This window comes from Narcine bancroftii, chromosome 2 (genome assembly GCF_036971445.1).
Source record: "Narcine bancroftii isolate sNarBan1 chromosome 2, sNarBan1.hap1, whole genome shotgun sequence".
Classification (NCBI taxonomy): Eukaryota; Metazoa; Chordata; class Chondrichthyes; order Torpediniformes; family Narcinidae; genus Narcine; species Narcine bancroftii.
This window is the reverse complement of record NC_091470.1, coordinates 311,131,855-311,147,339: the sequence shown is the minus strand read 5'-3', so window position 1 is coordinate 311,147,339 and position 15,485 is coordinate 311,131,855. Positions and strand designations below refer to the sequence as shown.

Here is a 15,485-nt window from a genome sequence, read left to right as displayed (position 1 = left end):
CAATTTTCCTTAAAGGGATAGTCACAAAATTACTAAGAATTAAAAACACAAGGTTTTAACCTTTACATAGGGTTCATCTCAGGATGGTAGAGCAAAAGGGAAAGAGCAATTGCACCTGGTGGACTTTATAGTACAATAAACTGTAAGGTCTGGCCCAGGTAATCCCTAGGTGATTAAAGGGGCCAATGGTCAGATGTTCACCAAAGGGCAGAGACCAAACTTGATTGGCAGATAATGTGACATCTGACTTGGTTCCAGACAAAGAGGTCACATGAGCCTCTGCAATCCACATTCCCACCGGTTCCAGGAAGAGAGGTCACTCCTTGGAAATCACACCACTGGCCAATCATTTAAAAATCAAATAAAAACATTACCCAAAAAGAAATTTATACATTATTACCATAAGACATTGTTATAGTGCAAGGCCTTCTCTATATTGGAGAGACTGCGCAGTCTGGAGAGGTCACTGTGCTGAGCACCTTCACTCTGTGCCAGGGATCTCCCAGAGGCCAACTACTTCAATTCTGTACCTCACTCTCCTGCTCACATGTCCATGACCTCGTATACTTTCCCACCAAGATCACTCATAAATAGGAGGACAACACTTGATTATGTGTCTGGTCATTCTTCAACCAGATGACATCAACTTCTCCAGTTTCTACTAGCCTATTCTCCTTTTTCCCTCCCCTCCCCTTCCCATTGTCTTCTAACTCCCTCCCCTCCCCTTCCCATTGTCTTCTTTCTTCCAGCTCTCCACCCCCTTCCCTCTCCATTCACAGAGCCATCCCTCCTCCCTCGGTTGTTGGTGTGCCCTCCCTCCCTTATCCACCTATTACCTCCTGTCTTTGGAACTGTGCTCCATCCTGCCCCTCCAAATACCTGCCCCCCAACCATTCTCTTCTGGCGTCTGCTTGCAATTTTTCATATCTTGATGAAGGCCTTGAGCCTGAAATGTTAGTTATGTATTTTATCTTTGACCAGTTGAGTTTCTTCATCATTGAGTTTTTGCTTTGTCCTCGCTGTCTACAGAGTTTCATGTTTTACAGCTGTCGGTGAGGATTCATCAACATTAGGGAAGAAAATACAGTTGTTACAGTGCAAGACTTTCTCTACATAGGAAAGACTGAGCGCAGACTGGGAGATCAATAGCACTTGCATCAATAGTGATGAAGTATTTTGAAAGGCTTGGGTAGGAAGGCTCCTGTCTGAGTGGCGACATGGAGATGTTTGCCTATAGTAGCAACAGGTCTACAGCGGAAGCCATCTCACTGGGTCTACACAGAACCCTGGAATGCCTGGACAGTAAAGATGCATTCATCAGGATGCACTTTATTGTCTACAGTTGAGCATTTAACACCATTACCCCCTCAAAACTGATCAGCAAACTCCAAATTCTGAGACTCAACATCCCACTGCATAATTGGATCCTGGATTTCCTCACCTCCAGACCACTATCAGTGAGGATTGATAAGAACATCTCCTCCACAATCTCCATCTGTACTGGAACACCACAGGGCTGCGTTCGTAGCTGCCTGCTCTACTCACTATACACCTAGGACTGTGTGCTACAAATTTACCGATGATACCATGGTAGTGGGTTGTATAAAGGAAAGTGATGAGTCAGCAGACAGGAGGGATAGTGAAAACTCGGCTGAATAGTGCATTTAATGTTACCAAAACCAAGAATCCGATTGTTGACTTAAGGAAGGGAAAACCAGAGGCATGCAATCCAGTGAACAAGGTGGAGAGGGTGAACAAATTTAAGTTCTTGGGAGTCACTATCTCAAGATCTTTCCTGGACCCAATACAAATGGCATCATGAAGAAAGCATGTCAGCACCACTACTTCTTCAGGAGTTTGTGGAGGTTTGGTATGATATCAGAAACCCTGGCAAATTTCTACAGATATGTGGTGGAAAGTGTACTGACAGGCTGCATCACAATCTGGTATGGGGACACCAATACCGCTGAGTGTAAATCCCTCCAAAAGGTAGTGGATGCAGCCCTGGATATCACAGGCAAACCCTCCCCACTATCGAGAACAGGGAATGCTGCTGTTGGAGAGCAGCAGCAATCATCAAGGATTCACACCCTTTAGCTTACGCTCTGTTCTCACTGCTGCCGTCAGGAAGGAGGGACAGGTGCCACATGACTCGCACCACCAGGTTCAGGAATAGTTGCTACCCCTTGACTATCACACTCCTCAACAGCAAACTCAATCGTGGATTCGTTTAAGGTCTCATGCACTTTATTGATTTATTTTATTCTCTCTGTATTGCAGTCAGCTTGTTTATATTTACAGTTTTATTTGTTTACATGTGTATGTTGTGTACAGTTTTTTTTTAAGTGGTAATTCTGCCTCACCTGCAGGACAAAGAATCTCTGGCTTGTATGTGATATCATGTATGTACTCTGACAATAAATCTGAATCTAAAGGTGAGAAATGGGGTTTTTCGAACTTTAAATGAAAATGGATTCAGACAACCTGCAGCTTTGCCCAGTCTCTAATGGAAATAGTTTAATGATCTAAAAACATTTAACAAATGTATCTCAATACTACAAAGATTTTGACATTGGCAGTACTTTCAAAGCATTTCCTAACTTCCAAATAACTTAATGGTTGGCGTAGTGGTTAGCGCAACGCCTTTACAGTGCCAGTGATCGGGACCGGACCTGTGTTCGGATCTTGTGCTGTCTGTAAGGAGTTTGTATGTTCTTCCCCTGTCTGTGTGGGTTTTTTCCAGGGGCTCTGGTTTCCATGCACCCTTCAAAACATACTGGGGTGTTGGTTAATGGGGTGTAAAATGGGCGGCCTGGACTCGTAGGGCTAAAATGGCCTGTTACAGTGCTATATGTCTAATTAATTTTTAAAAAGCAATTAATTAAAAATAATGTATGTAAACATAATACATATGTACCAATTTTGTGATAAATCATCAAAACTGAAATTTTGCCTTCATGTTTGTGTTTGGTTACTGTGTGTATTTTAATTGTAGTGTGTGTGTGTATTTCATTGCATTTGTAGGCATTTAGACAACCATCAGCTCTGGGACCCAAATGCCTTTGCTGTTTCCTGCTTTAAAATTACAATGTATTCTATACAGGTGAGTGTACAATATTTTGCAAGCAGGAAGGATTTCTGCAACTTTGTTTTGTTCTGTAAAAACTGCTATTTTTTTTGCAGTGATTTAAGTTCATTATAGATGTCATGAACATATTGAAAAGTAGTGACTTAGTTGCTAAGAATCTGCTGTCAATTTTCTGAGCATTTGAAGAACATGGAGTTTTTTAAAAAAAAAATAGACCTACAGATCCTAGAAATTGGAGCCATTCAACTAGTTAGCCAGCATTTGTGTAAAGAGTAACTGTAAATAATTCAGCATGCAATCCTTCATCAAAACTGGGAAAGGTAGAAAAATGCCTGGGCATATTTCACCTCCCTGTCCTGATACTGAATTGTACAACTTTAGATACTGTATCTAAAGTATATAAGTTGAGTCATGAAACTCAAAAAAACTCTCAAAAAATAGGTGTCAACTTCTATTCCGGATATACTTTTGAGACCTTAAATTCAACTCTAAACCCAATTCGTGCTGATCTGGTATATGTTGACCTTTGAAAAACAAAATAAAAGCCGACTGCGACAGATTTTCATTGAGATTTTTACAAAAACAACAACACAATTAGCTCCCTTCAAAATTGCTATCGTTGTCTGAAAAAAAAACACATTTAGAACCCTTGAAAATCACTCGCGCTATTATTATCTGAAGCAAAGATGGTGGCAAACACATCCATACTCTGAGTTAAGGGCGCAAATTTATTATTGTCAAGGGCGCTTAACTCTTGTGCATGTGCCAACCAAACTCGATATGTGAACCCACCACATATGCGCCAACCAAAGGTGTGCACAGCAATCAAGATGATCATGCCCAGCCTATGGACTAACAAAGTAAATATGTTTTTTTTGGCTCTTACATGCCCTGAATCGCTGTTAAGGTTTGCCAAATACAGCATTTGATTAAAAAGTTTGCTTTAAGACTTTGGTTCTTTGCACACGCGGGCAAAATTCCGACTTGGGTCCATTCTGAGATATGACCAATCCTCTGGTCCCAATTACGGTAGTAAGTCAGTGAGTACCTGTATTGCTCAGCAATTACAGCATCTGAAGATTTTCCTGTTTAACAAAATTCCACAAATGCAATTTTATTTTGTTTGTTTTACTTGAAACTAATAGCTTTTTATGTTGGTCCTTTTTTTTAGTGTTAAACAAGTAAAATTTTATTTTAAAATCTACAGTAACATCAATTAATGTAGGCAAACAAAAAGGACTGCAGGGACTGGAAAACTGGAGCTACTCACAAAATGCTGGAGGGACACAGTAGGTCAGGCACCATCCATGGAAAGCAACAGTTAAGGTTTTGGACTAAAACCTTTAATAAGGAATAGCACAAAATGGGCAGATGCCTGAATAAGAGGTTGGGGAGGGGAGGAGCACAGGTTGACAGGTAATGGATAAGCGGGGATGGGAGGGGAAAGAAATGAGGGCAGGAATAAAGTAAGAAGTTACGAAGTGATAAGTGGAGGAGGCTGAGGTCTAAGGAACATGCACTCCTGATTGGAGGACAGTAGATTAGGGTAAGAAGTGGGGTGTTAGAAGAAGAAAGGTGTGGCTATTGGACAGGTAGAGAGGATGGGGGACAGAAGAATAGGTCCAGAGAGATCAGGGAAAGCAAAGATGGGGAATTAAGAAAAGTTACCAGAAATTGGATAGGATCTATGTGTATTTGGAGAAGTACAGACTACTCAAGGATAGTCAGCATACCATCCACACCTTTCTTCCTCTAACTCCATAACTCTTCCCTTCATTCACTTATCAGAAGGAATCTTCCTTTACCCTCTGCCTCTCCCTCCTTCACCTCCCAGCTTTTCCCCATTTCTTCCCCTTCTCATCTGCATTCACTTATTACCTGCCAATTGCTGCTTCTCCCCCTCATACCCCCACCCATTTGTGAAGGTCTAATTGAGTTTTTTTTTGAGGACGATAGACAATAGGAGCTGGAGTAGGCCCTTCGGCCCATCGAGCCAGCACCGCCATTTTACAGATCATGGCTGATCACTACCATCAGTACCCCTTTCCAGCCTTATCCCCATAACCCTTAACTCCTTTGATAGGGCAGTAGATGTGGTCTACGTGGATTTTAACAAAGACATTTGAGAAGGTCCCACATGAGAGTCTTGTCCAGAAAGTCATGAGTCTTGGGATCGGTGGAAAATTGGCTGTATGGATAAATAATCGGCTTGTAGGAAGAAAGCAGAGAGTAGTAGTGGAAGGAAAGTATTCTGTCTGGATGTTGGTGACTAATGGAGTGCCACAGGGATCTGTTCTGGGACCCCTGCTGTTAGTGATTTTTATAAATAACCTGGATGAAGAGGCAGAAGGATGGGTCAGTCACTTTGCAGATGACACAGAGATTGGAGGAGTTGTGGATGGAGCTGAAGGTTGTCGAAAGTTACAAGAAAATATAGACAGGATGCAAAGTTGGGCAGAAAAGTAGCAGATGGATTTCAATTAGGATAAGTGTGAGGTCTTGCATTTTGGAAGGACAAACCAGAAGGCTGAGTACAGGTTACTTTGTGGATGAACAGAGGGACCTTGAGGTTCAAATTCCATACATCTCTCAAGGTCACCACACAGGTTGATAGGATAGTTAAGAAGGCCGATGGGATGCTGGGATTGAGTTCAGGAATAGAGAGGTCATGTTACAACTCTGCAAATATCTGGTAATGAGTATTATGTTCAGTTCTGGTCACCTCATTATGAGAAGGATGTGGAAGGTATGGAGAAGATACAGAGGAGATTTACTAGGATGCTTCCTGGATTGGAAAACAAGTCTTATAAGGCAAGGTTAGCAGAGCTGGGACTTTTCTCTGTGGAGCGTAGAAGGATGAAAGGAGACTTGATAGAGATTATTATAGGTATAGATAGAGTGGACAGCCAGCACCTTTTTCACAGGGCAAGATCAGCAAACACCAGAGGACATATGTACAAAGTTAAGGGAAGGAGGTTTAGGGGAGACATCAGAGGTAACTTTTTCACACAGAGTTGTGGGTGCCTGAAATGCCTTGCCAGGGTTGGTGGTGGAGGCTGAAACATTGGGGGCATTTAAAAGACTCTTAGAGGATTATGGGGTAGGGAGGTTTTAGTACTTTTTTTGGAAGGAATATATGGGACGGCATAACATCTATGTTCTAAGCATCAAATAACAACAGTTTCCAACTTGACGGCATCAACATTGATCTCTAACTTCTGGTATCCTCACCCCTTCCCTTTCTTGATTTTTCTGGCCCCATTCCTCATTATTCCCTTCTCTTCCTTCTCCCCCACCCTCTACCTACCTACCATCCACACCTTTCTTCCTCTAACTCCATAACTCTTCTCTTCATTCACTTATCAGAAGGAATCTTCCTTTATCCTCTGCCTCTTCCTCCTTCACCTCCCAGCTTTTCCCCATTTCTTCCCCTTCTCATCTGCATTCACTTATTACCTGCCAATTGCTGCTTCTCCCCCTCATACCCCCACCCGTTTATTTAGGTTTCTACCTACTGTCTTGCTATCCCTGATAAAGAGTTTGGTCCGAGACAGTGACTGTCATTACCTTCTATGGATGTTGCCTGACCCACTGAATTTGTCCTGCATTTTCTGTGTTTAAAATGCCTGTGTCATGAAATTCGAATTATTTGCCTTATTTTCATCTTAACTCTTTTTAAATTGCATGAAGTTCTCTAGTGTCTAAATTGCATCTTCTTTTGGTTTTCTTGTTCAATATACCTAATGTTACAGGCTCAACACTCTCATCATGTGATTCAGCAAATTCTTCGACATCTGGACACTCACAACAAGGATTCTCCAAGGGTCCGAGCTGGCATTGTCCAGGTCCTGTTAGAGACTGTTACTATAGCAGCTAAAGGTTCAGTTGGTAAGTAGAACCAACAGCTGGAAAAAGAGTGAATGCCAAGATAATCAACAAGGCTTATTATTTGTATGTTAATTTATTATTCCCTGAATGCAGCACTGGGGATAATAGTATCTCTGCTAATGGTTTTCCTGAGTTGTTCTGAATGTTACGATTAAGGAGGGGGTAAACAATCATAAGTCAAGTCACTGCACAAACTCAAAACGTATTTATTCATGGGCTCAACTTTTCTGTTTCTGTCTGCCTGTCTCTGTTTATTCTTTCCCTCTCCCCCTCAAAAAAATATACAATGCAATTTAGCTGCACCTTTTCACAACCATAGTGGGTGACACGGTTGGTGTAGCAGTTAGCTCAATGCTTTTGCAGCACCAGCGATCGGGACTTGGGTTCAAATCCCATGCTGTCTATATGGAATTTGTACGTTCTCCCCGTGTCAGCTTGGGTTTTCCCCGGGAGGGTGGGGGGGGGGGGTTCCAGTTTCATCCCACCCTTTGAAATGTAGGATAATTGGGTGTAAATTTGGCAGCACGGACTCGTGGGCCAAAATGGCCTGTGACATAAATTTAAATTTTAAAAATTGAATGGAGCCCTTTTGCTTTATCCCAGTTGCCTGAATTAGGCCTGTACCCATGTATACCTTACCCATCTAAGTTATCAGTGTATATAATTATGAAAAGTGGAGGATACCCTTGATTTATAAAGTCAGAAGGCTAATAAAAATTTAAAAATGGCAGTATTGCTGGAGCAGCTGTAATGGCAGCACCGCCACTGGTGCAGACCCATGAAAACAGAGATGGAGCACTGCTCCAAAGGGTTCAACCACCTGGCTCTAATGCAGTCTGCTCCTTACAGACTTTAAGCAGCCTGTTAAAGGAGCCAATGATGTTTGTAAGTAAAATCCTGCAATCACGGAGGTCTGCACCCAAGATGGCAGCACATGTGGAGTTGCAGACTCCAGAGAACAGAGGACCCAGTGCAGGGCACCAGAAACAGGAAGAACATCCTCCCCACCCCACCCTTTCCCTTTAAGAAGGAGAAGCAGGGGAGACGCCCCTGCAGGTCAGTGATCATGGTAGCGTACCAGCAAGGGGCTCAGCAGCTGAGGGACCCACAGGCTGCAGGGCACCTGCATTGGCTATGGGCTGAATGGAGTCTGGCTCATGGAAACCAGGTATCAGAGCCAGGATTTGAGAGGGTGCTGAGGGCAAGAAGAGCTCCCAAAGGGCATGGGACACTGAAGGCTTCCTGATCGTGTCAGAGGTTTGGATCTGGAACTTGGGTTACCGATGAATCGAGCAGGAGTTTATGGCTGCAGAGGGTACAGGACTGCTAGAGGTGTATCCACTGACAATCAATGACTCTCTCACTTCTCTTCCTGTTAGGGGCACTGGGCAACAATCATGGAAACTCTTTGTCTGCCTTATGGCAGGCAGAAGGCAATTTTCTCTCGTATGTTCTGTACTGTTACCATAAAGGAATCTTGTTGTTGTAGTAGATCTTGTGCCATTAAACTGCAAGCTGACTCTGCCCTAAATAAAAGTTTTCTCCAGCATCAATTTGGGTGCAGGCTTCTGTGAGCCCCTAAGCAGTATATTTATATTTAAATTAAATATTTAAAATGCTGGTTGGTTACAAGACTTTAAAAAAAACATTTAAAAATTGAAACCACTAAAACTTTTAAACTTAATGCAATAAAATAATAAGATCCAATACCTTTTCTACCAGCAGTCTTTTAGTTTCATCTCTTAACTTGAGTGTGAGCTCGGTCAGAGGAGCTGGTAAATCTGCAGAAGTTTTTTCTGTGCTGTTGTATTCCAGAGGTCCAACAGGGCAGAACATGTATCCCATAGCTAGCACTTCGGATTGTTGTTGTTAAACTATTTTTAATGAATTTTAATATTGTAAATATTTGGAGAGAAGTAAACGTCCATCTAATCCAAGCTGTACTTAATTATTGGTATGATCTCTCTTGAGATGTCTTTCATTTATTTTTTTTTGTCCTTCATTTTTTAAAAAGTTGCTCAGTTACAACCTAATATTTAAGTGAGTACTAACCTTGGAATTTTTTTTTTCAAATCAGGTCCAACTGTTTTAGAAGTGTTCAATACATTGTTGAAACACTTGCGTCTTAGCGTTGACTTTGAGTTGTCCCATCAGCAATTGGCTACTGGTGCATTCTCCACAAACAATGATGAGAAGGTAGTTCAGGATGCAATTATTCAGACTATTGGTGAGTACTGTTTTTAGTGGTGTGAAATTATATATGCTATTTCAGATTATACAAATTCTCTGTGCATGTTAATTGTGTAAATTAAAATTATTAATATTTAGAGTAAACCATTTATGCCTTGTTTGCGTGTATAAGAACTCATTTTAGGTTGTGAACATTCTCACTAACTTGCCAGTTTTGGAGATCTGTTAAATTCTAGCTTCCAACTGAGCAACATTATGGGTCAGAATGTGTGATGAGATGCACTTGTGTGGGTAAATGTCAGCAAACAGGCCTCCTGCAAAATCGCAGAAGACCAGCACATGCTTACTGAGCTGCACAATGATTTCCCAGCTGTATTCATGTGCAAGCTCTCATAATTGTCCAGCATTTATACTAGGGAATCTGCCCACTGAATGTACTTCCACTTGGGCCAGACAGTGATGTGAGATTCCTTTTATTGTAACAAGCAGAACAGCTGTAAGGAAAAAAAAAAATGTTAAGCATGAGATATTGAGGTATTTAAAACATTTTAATTGCTTTAATTTTTTTAATAATTCAAGTTATTTTCAAGTTTGGAATGTTTCTGAATATTAGGGACATTCAAAGGTTAGTATCTTAAAAGCAGCGAGACTAACATTTATCAAATTTTCCAGTTGCTTTGCAGACCAGGCTTGCTTTGATTCTCCTCTTATCTTAATTGTGCAGAGCTCTTCTGCTGCTACGTGGACTTTGCTATTGTAAATTCTGTATGAGCTTAGAGCAAGTTCAATCTTCAGTTGCAAATTGGGGTTGGATCCTTAATATGCTACTCAGTAGTTAATGAGGCTGGTGATCAGCAAGTTGAGGCAAACATTTTGTAGAAATACTAATAACTAAAATAGAGGTGCATCTTTGTATGGAACAATTGCAGAATAATGGATGACTTTCAAGGAGATTTTTCACACTGCTTAACAAAAGTGTATTAAATTTAAAAACTAGAATGTTAGCGTAGGAAGTACTTGCTATGCATAAATAAAGAAATAAAGAACGGCATAAAATTAAAAGCTCATGCATACAAATTCACCAAGAGAACTGAGAAGCTGAAAGATTGGAAAAGCCTTAAAAATTAATAAAGAACAATTAAATAAGCAAAATAAAAGGAAAGATATGAAAATAAATTAGCACAAAAATTAAAAACCAGATTCTAAAAGTTTTTTCAAATATATAAAGTAGGGAAGGGTGGCTACATTCAATGAAGGTCGTTTGGAAGATGGGAAAGGGAAATTAATATTGGGTAATCTGAGAAAAAATGAGGCTTAGAAAGACATTTGTGTTGGTCTTTGCAATAGAAGAAATATCTAACATGGCATAGAGTGATGTTGAGGATGCAATGGGCAGTGAGGGCTTCGATATAATCACTTTCAATAAAGAGATGGTGTTGAGCAAGCTAGTGGGTCAAAAGGAAGACAAGTCACCAGGTTCTGATGAAATGCATCCCAGGGTGTTGAAAGTAATGGTGAAATTTGTACTCGATGGTAATTTATCAAAATTCTCTTGACAGGTCAAAGAAAATCGGAACTCTGCAAATGTCACACCACTATTTAAAAAAGGATGTAGGCAAAATGCAGGTGGTTAGCTTAATATCTGTGGTAGGGAAAATATTTTAAGTTATCATTAAGAAAGAAATAGCGAGACATCTGCGTAAAAATTGTTCCATCAGACAGAAGCAGCATGGATTCTGGAAGTAAACAGGAAGTTTGCATATGCTGGTAAACTAGAGCAACATGAGGTGCTGGATGAACTTGGCTGGTCAGGCAGCATCCATTGAAAACAATAGACATTTCAGGAAGAGCAGGTCATGTTTGACAAATTCACTGGTGTTCTTTGGGAATCTAATGAGCACTGTGAATAGAGGGGAACAGGTGGATGTCATCTACTTGGAGTTCCAGAAGGCTTTTGATAAGATGGCACATGAAAGACTTCTCCAGTAAAGATACATGGATTGGGGGTAGCATATTAGCAGGAATAAAAGATTGGTTAACCAACAGAAGGCAGATAATTGAGTGCATCCCTGGTTGACAACCAGTGGTGATGAAGTACTACAGGGATAGGGGCTAAGCCTGCAACTGTTCATAATGTATATTCAATGATTTGAAGCAGGGAGCTTAAAAAATGTCAACCATTTAGGAAGAATAAATCTTAAATCAGATAAAAGATTGCAATATTGCTGTTGTGCTCAGAGATTTGGGAATGCTTGTGAATGAATTATAAAAGGTTGGTTTACAGGTACAATGGGTGATCAAGAAGGAAAGTGGGTGTTGGCCTTCATTGCACGAGTAATTGAATTTCAGAGCAGTGAAGTTCTGCTGCAACTGCCCAGGATACTAGTGAGACTGCACCTGGAGTACTGTGTACAATTGTGATCTCCTTGAGAAAAGATGTACAGGGTTTGGAGGGAGTACAGAGTCAGTTCACTAGTTTGAGATGAGAGGGTGACCCTATAAGGTGAGAGAGTAGCCTGGGATGATTTTGCTGAAATTCAGAACCATAAGACGTGATCTTGTGGAAAAATAAAACTATGAAATGTATAGATCAGATAGAGATGGAAATGTTGTATCCACTGGTAGATGACACTAAAACTAGGTGATGTAGCCACATGTTTTGTAGAGTAGGAAAATTACGGGTTATAGAAAAAAGACAAGTAGGTGAAACTGAGTCTAGGATCAGATCAGCCATGATCCTATTAAAGGCATAGCAGACTCAGTGAGTGAGAGAGACTACTTTTGCTTGTGCAATTAAGAAGTCTATGTACTAGAAGCTTGTACTATACTGTTTTGAAAAAAATGTTTTGTAGTATTTTCAGCTATGTTACTGTTTCTACTAAAGTTTCAATATATTTAATAAAAGAATATAAAAGTTCTGGGAGGATATCTAAAAATTGGAAAAAAGTATTATTCAAGAGGGAGGAAGGCTTAAAAACTATTGTTGGCAAAAATATTGGAGTCTATAATAAAGGAAGCATTAGCTCATAATTTAGAAAAGTTTAATGCGATCAAATAGAGTTGAGATTATGTGGTTTAGATTTATGTCAGAAAAATTGTGTTTGACAAATTTGGTCAAGAAAACTTGATATGTTTGGATTTCCAGAAGATATTTTGAAAGGATATTGAATAAGATAAGAGCTTATGAAATAGGAGGAAATGTTTTATCATGGGGAGATGCAAAACTTCACGATAAAGGATCTGGCCCAAAGTATTGAGATTTCTTTTTCTCCTACTGATGCTGCTCAACTTGATGAATTATTTTAGCAGATTGTGTTTTATCGTGGTTTGAAGTCTGGTTACCACATTAGGAGGGAGGGCTTCAGGTGTCTGGATCATTGGGCTCTCTTCCAGGGAAGGTGGGTCTGTTTCAACAGGTCGGTTTGCATCTGAACAGGAAGGGGATTAATATCCTTGCAGGAAGGTTTGCTAGTGCTGCTTCAGAGGGATTTAAACTAGATTTTCAGTGGGGTGGGAACTAGAGTGCCAGAGCAGATAGAGGGAAAAGATGATGTGAAAATTGCAAGCACTGTAAGAAATTAATGAGTTTTATGTGTGGAAATGTTCTTGAGCATCTATTTCAATGCAAGGTGTATTGTAGGAAAGGCAGATGATCTTAGAACGTGGATTAGCACATGGAATTATGACATTTTGGCCATTAATGAAATGTATTCTGCCATGGCAGTCAAAAGGAAATTTGATGAAGGAAAGGCTGTGAATGTTGTCTACGTGGACTTTAGTAAGGCCTTTGACAAGGTACCACGTGGGAACTTAGTCAGGAAGGTTCAGATGCTAGGTATTGATGTGAAGTAGTGAATTGGATTTGCCAATGGCTGGGTGGGAGAATACAAGAGAGTCGTAGTGGATGATTGCTTTTCCATCTGGAGGCCAGTTACTAGTGGTATGCCTCGGGGATCGTTGTTGGGACCATTGTGTCAATGGTCTGGATGATAATATGGTACATTGGATCTGGAAGTTTGCAGATGACACTAAGATTGGAGGCATTGCGGACAATGAAGAAAGCTTGTAGAGGGATCTAAACCAGTTGGAAAAATGAGCTGCAAAATAGCAGATGGAATTTAATACAGACAAGTGTGAGGTGCGGGCTTTTGGAATTACAATCCAAGAAAGGACATACACGGTATATGGTAGGGCACTGAGGAGTCCGGTAAAACAGAGGGATCTGGGAATGCATAATTACCTAAAAGTGATGTCACAGCTGGATAGGGTTGTAAAGAGACCTTTTGGCTTATCAGCCTTCATAAATCAAAGTATTGAGTACAGGTGTTGGGATGTTATGGTAAAGTTGTATAAGACATTATTGAGGCCAAATTTGGTGCATTGTGTGCAGTTTTGGTCACCTAACTACAGGAAAGATATCAATAAAATAGAAACAGAGCAGAGAAGATTTACCAGAATGTTGCCTGGACTTCAGGAACTGAGTTACAGGAAAAAGTTAGACAGGTTAGGACTTTATTCCCTGGAGCGTAGAAGAATGAGGGGAGATTTGATAGAGGTATTTAAAATTATGAGGAGGATAAACAGAGTAAATGTAGAGAGGCTTTTCCCACTGAAGATAGGTGAGATACAAACCAGAGGTCATGGCTTAAGAGTGAAATGGAAAAGTTTAGAAGGAACAGAGTGGTGGGAGTGTGGAATGAACTACCAGCTGAAGTGGTGAATGCAGCCTCAATTTTAACATTTAAGAAGAATTTGGACAGGTCCATGTATGGGAGAGGTATGCCAGTCTATGGGCTGGTGCAGGTCAGTGGGACTAGCAAAAAAAAGGCCCAAAAGGGCCTATTTCCGTGCTGTAATATTCTATGATTCTAGAAGAATAGTGTCAGATTATGTATGTATCCAGATGCTCTAAGATAATTTCTTGCCAATCTTATTTACTATTTATAATAATGACTTGGAGAGTTGCTAATATCCAAAAATAGATGGCATGAGCATATTTGGACTCTGCATTAAGATGCATATATATTGAGTAACTGGATAAAAACATAGAAAATGGAATTTAATGCAGAAAAATGTGAATTGATGCAATGAAGTAGGAGAAGTCAAAAGATAGCCTACAATTTAAATGGAGAAACATTGCAAATAGGAGCAAAGGAATTTAGGGGTTCTTGCATATGAAGCACAAAATTATAAGGATCAGGCAGCATAATGTCTTATGCAAGAGGCAAAAGAAATTGGATGTCTTTGGTGTTTGGAAGGATGAGTAGTCATCTTATTAAAATAAGATGAGGGGAATGACAGTGTGGGTGTTAAGATATTTCCACTATTCAGAAATATTCAAATGAGGAACATAGTTGCAAAATGAGGAATGATCAATTAAAATTGATGTGCATGGCGTTTCTCATTGTGCGGTGGAATTCTGGTGACTTCTATTCTGAAAGTATATGCAGAATTTTTGTGCCACAGAGGTTTGAGACAATGATTTTAAGCAAAAAGGGAAACTAACCACCTATTCTTTATGTTCAATGGAATCATCATAAGCAAATGATCCACCATCTATATTCTGGAGATCCCCACTGACCAGAAATCCAGCAGGACTAGTCACATAATTACCATAACAGAGACACTCCAAGATTTTTCCATCATCAGATGCATGATGTAATTCTCTACAATAATCTGGATGAGTGAAATGCCAAAAAGCTGAAGGTTCAACAAAACCAGGACATAGAATTCTGCTTGATCGATAGTAAAAACACAAAATGTTAAGAGAAACTCAACTGGTCAAACTTTGTCCTCTATGTAGCAAAGGTAAAGCCTGAGCCCTTCATCAAGGTATGGAAGAATGTCGGCAGGCATCCAAACAAAAGGATGTGGGGGAAGGAGGGCAAAGGCAGGGGATGATAGGTGGAGAAGGGAAGGAGAGGACAGCAGCAATCAGAGGGAGGAAGGATGGAGTGGTAGGGAGGGGGAGAACTGGTAAAATTGAAAGGGAGAAGGGAAAAAAAGTCGATCAGGTTAGCAGAAAGCCAAGAAATCAATTTTAATGCCATCTGACTGGAGAGTCCCCAGACAGAAAATAAGATGTTATTCCTCCAATCTGCGGGCGGTCAGGGTGGGATAGTACATAAGGCCATAGCCAGACATGTGTGTTTAGGAGTGTGATTCAGAATTGAAGTGGTTGGCTACTGGGAGGTCTCCGTTGTAGCAGAGGTGTTTAGCAAAGCGATCTCCCAATTTGCGCTCGGTCTCTCCGATGTAGAGAAGGCAAAAAAGGGATCACCGGATGTAGTAAATCAGTCCTCTGCTTGTACAAGTGAAG

At 40.5% G+C, this 15,485-nt stretch overlaps 1 protein-coding gene across 7 annotated transcripts in view; it reads left to right on the top strand.

The window, feature by feature from the left end:
- The window catches only part of efr3a (EFR3 homolog A (S. cerevisiae)), a 175,720-nt gene that overhangs the window by 115,583 nt on the left and 44,652 nt on the right, over positions 1-15,485 (top strand). For all 7 annotated transcript variants that reach the window (XM_069921661.1, XM_069921658.1, XM_069921663.1 and 4 more), the window contains 3 exons: positions 3,025-3,103; positions 6,841-6,976; positions 9,054-9,203. In XM_069921661.1, coding sequence (XP_069777762.1) covers positions 3,025-3,103; positions 6,841-6,976; positions 9,054-9,203 — 365 coding nt within the window. The remainder of the gene's footprint in view (positions 1-3,024; positions 3,104-6,840; positions 6,977-9,053; positions 9,204-15,485) is intronic.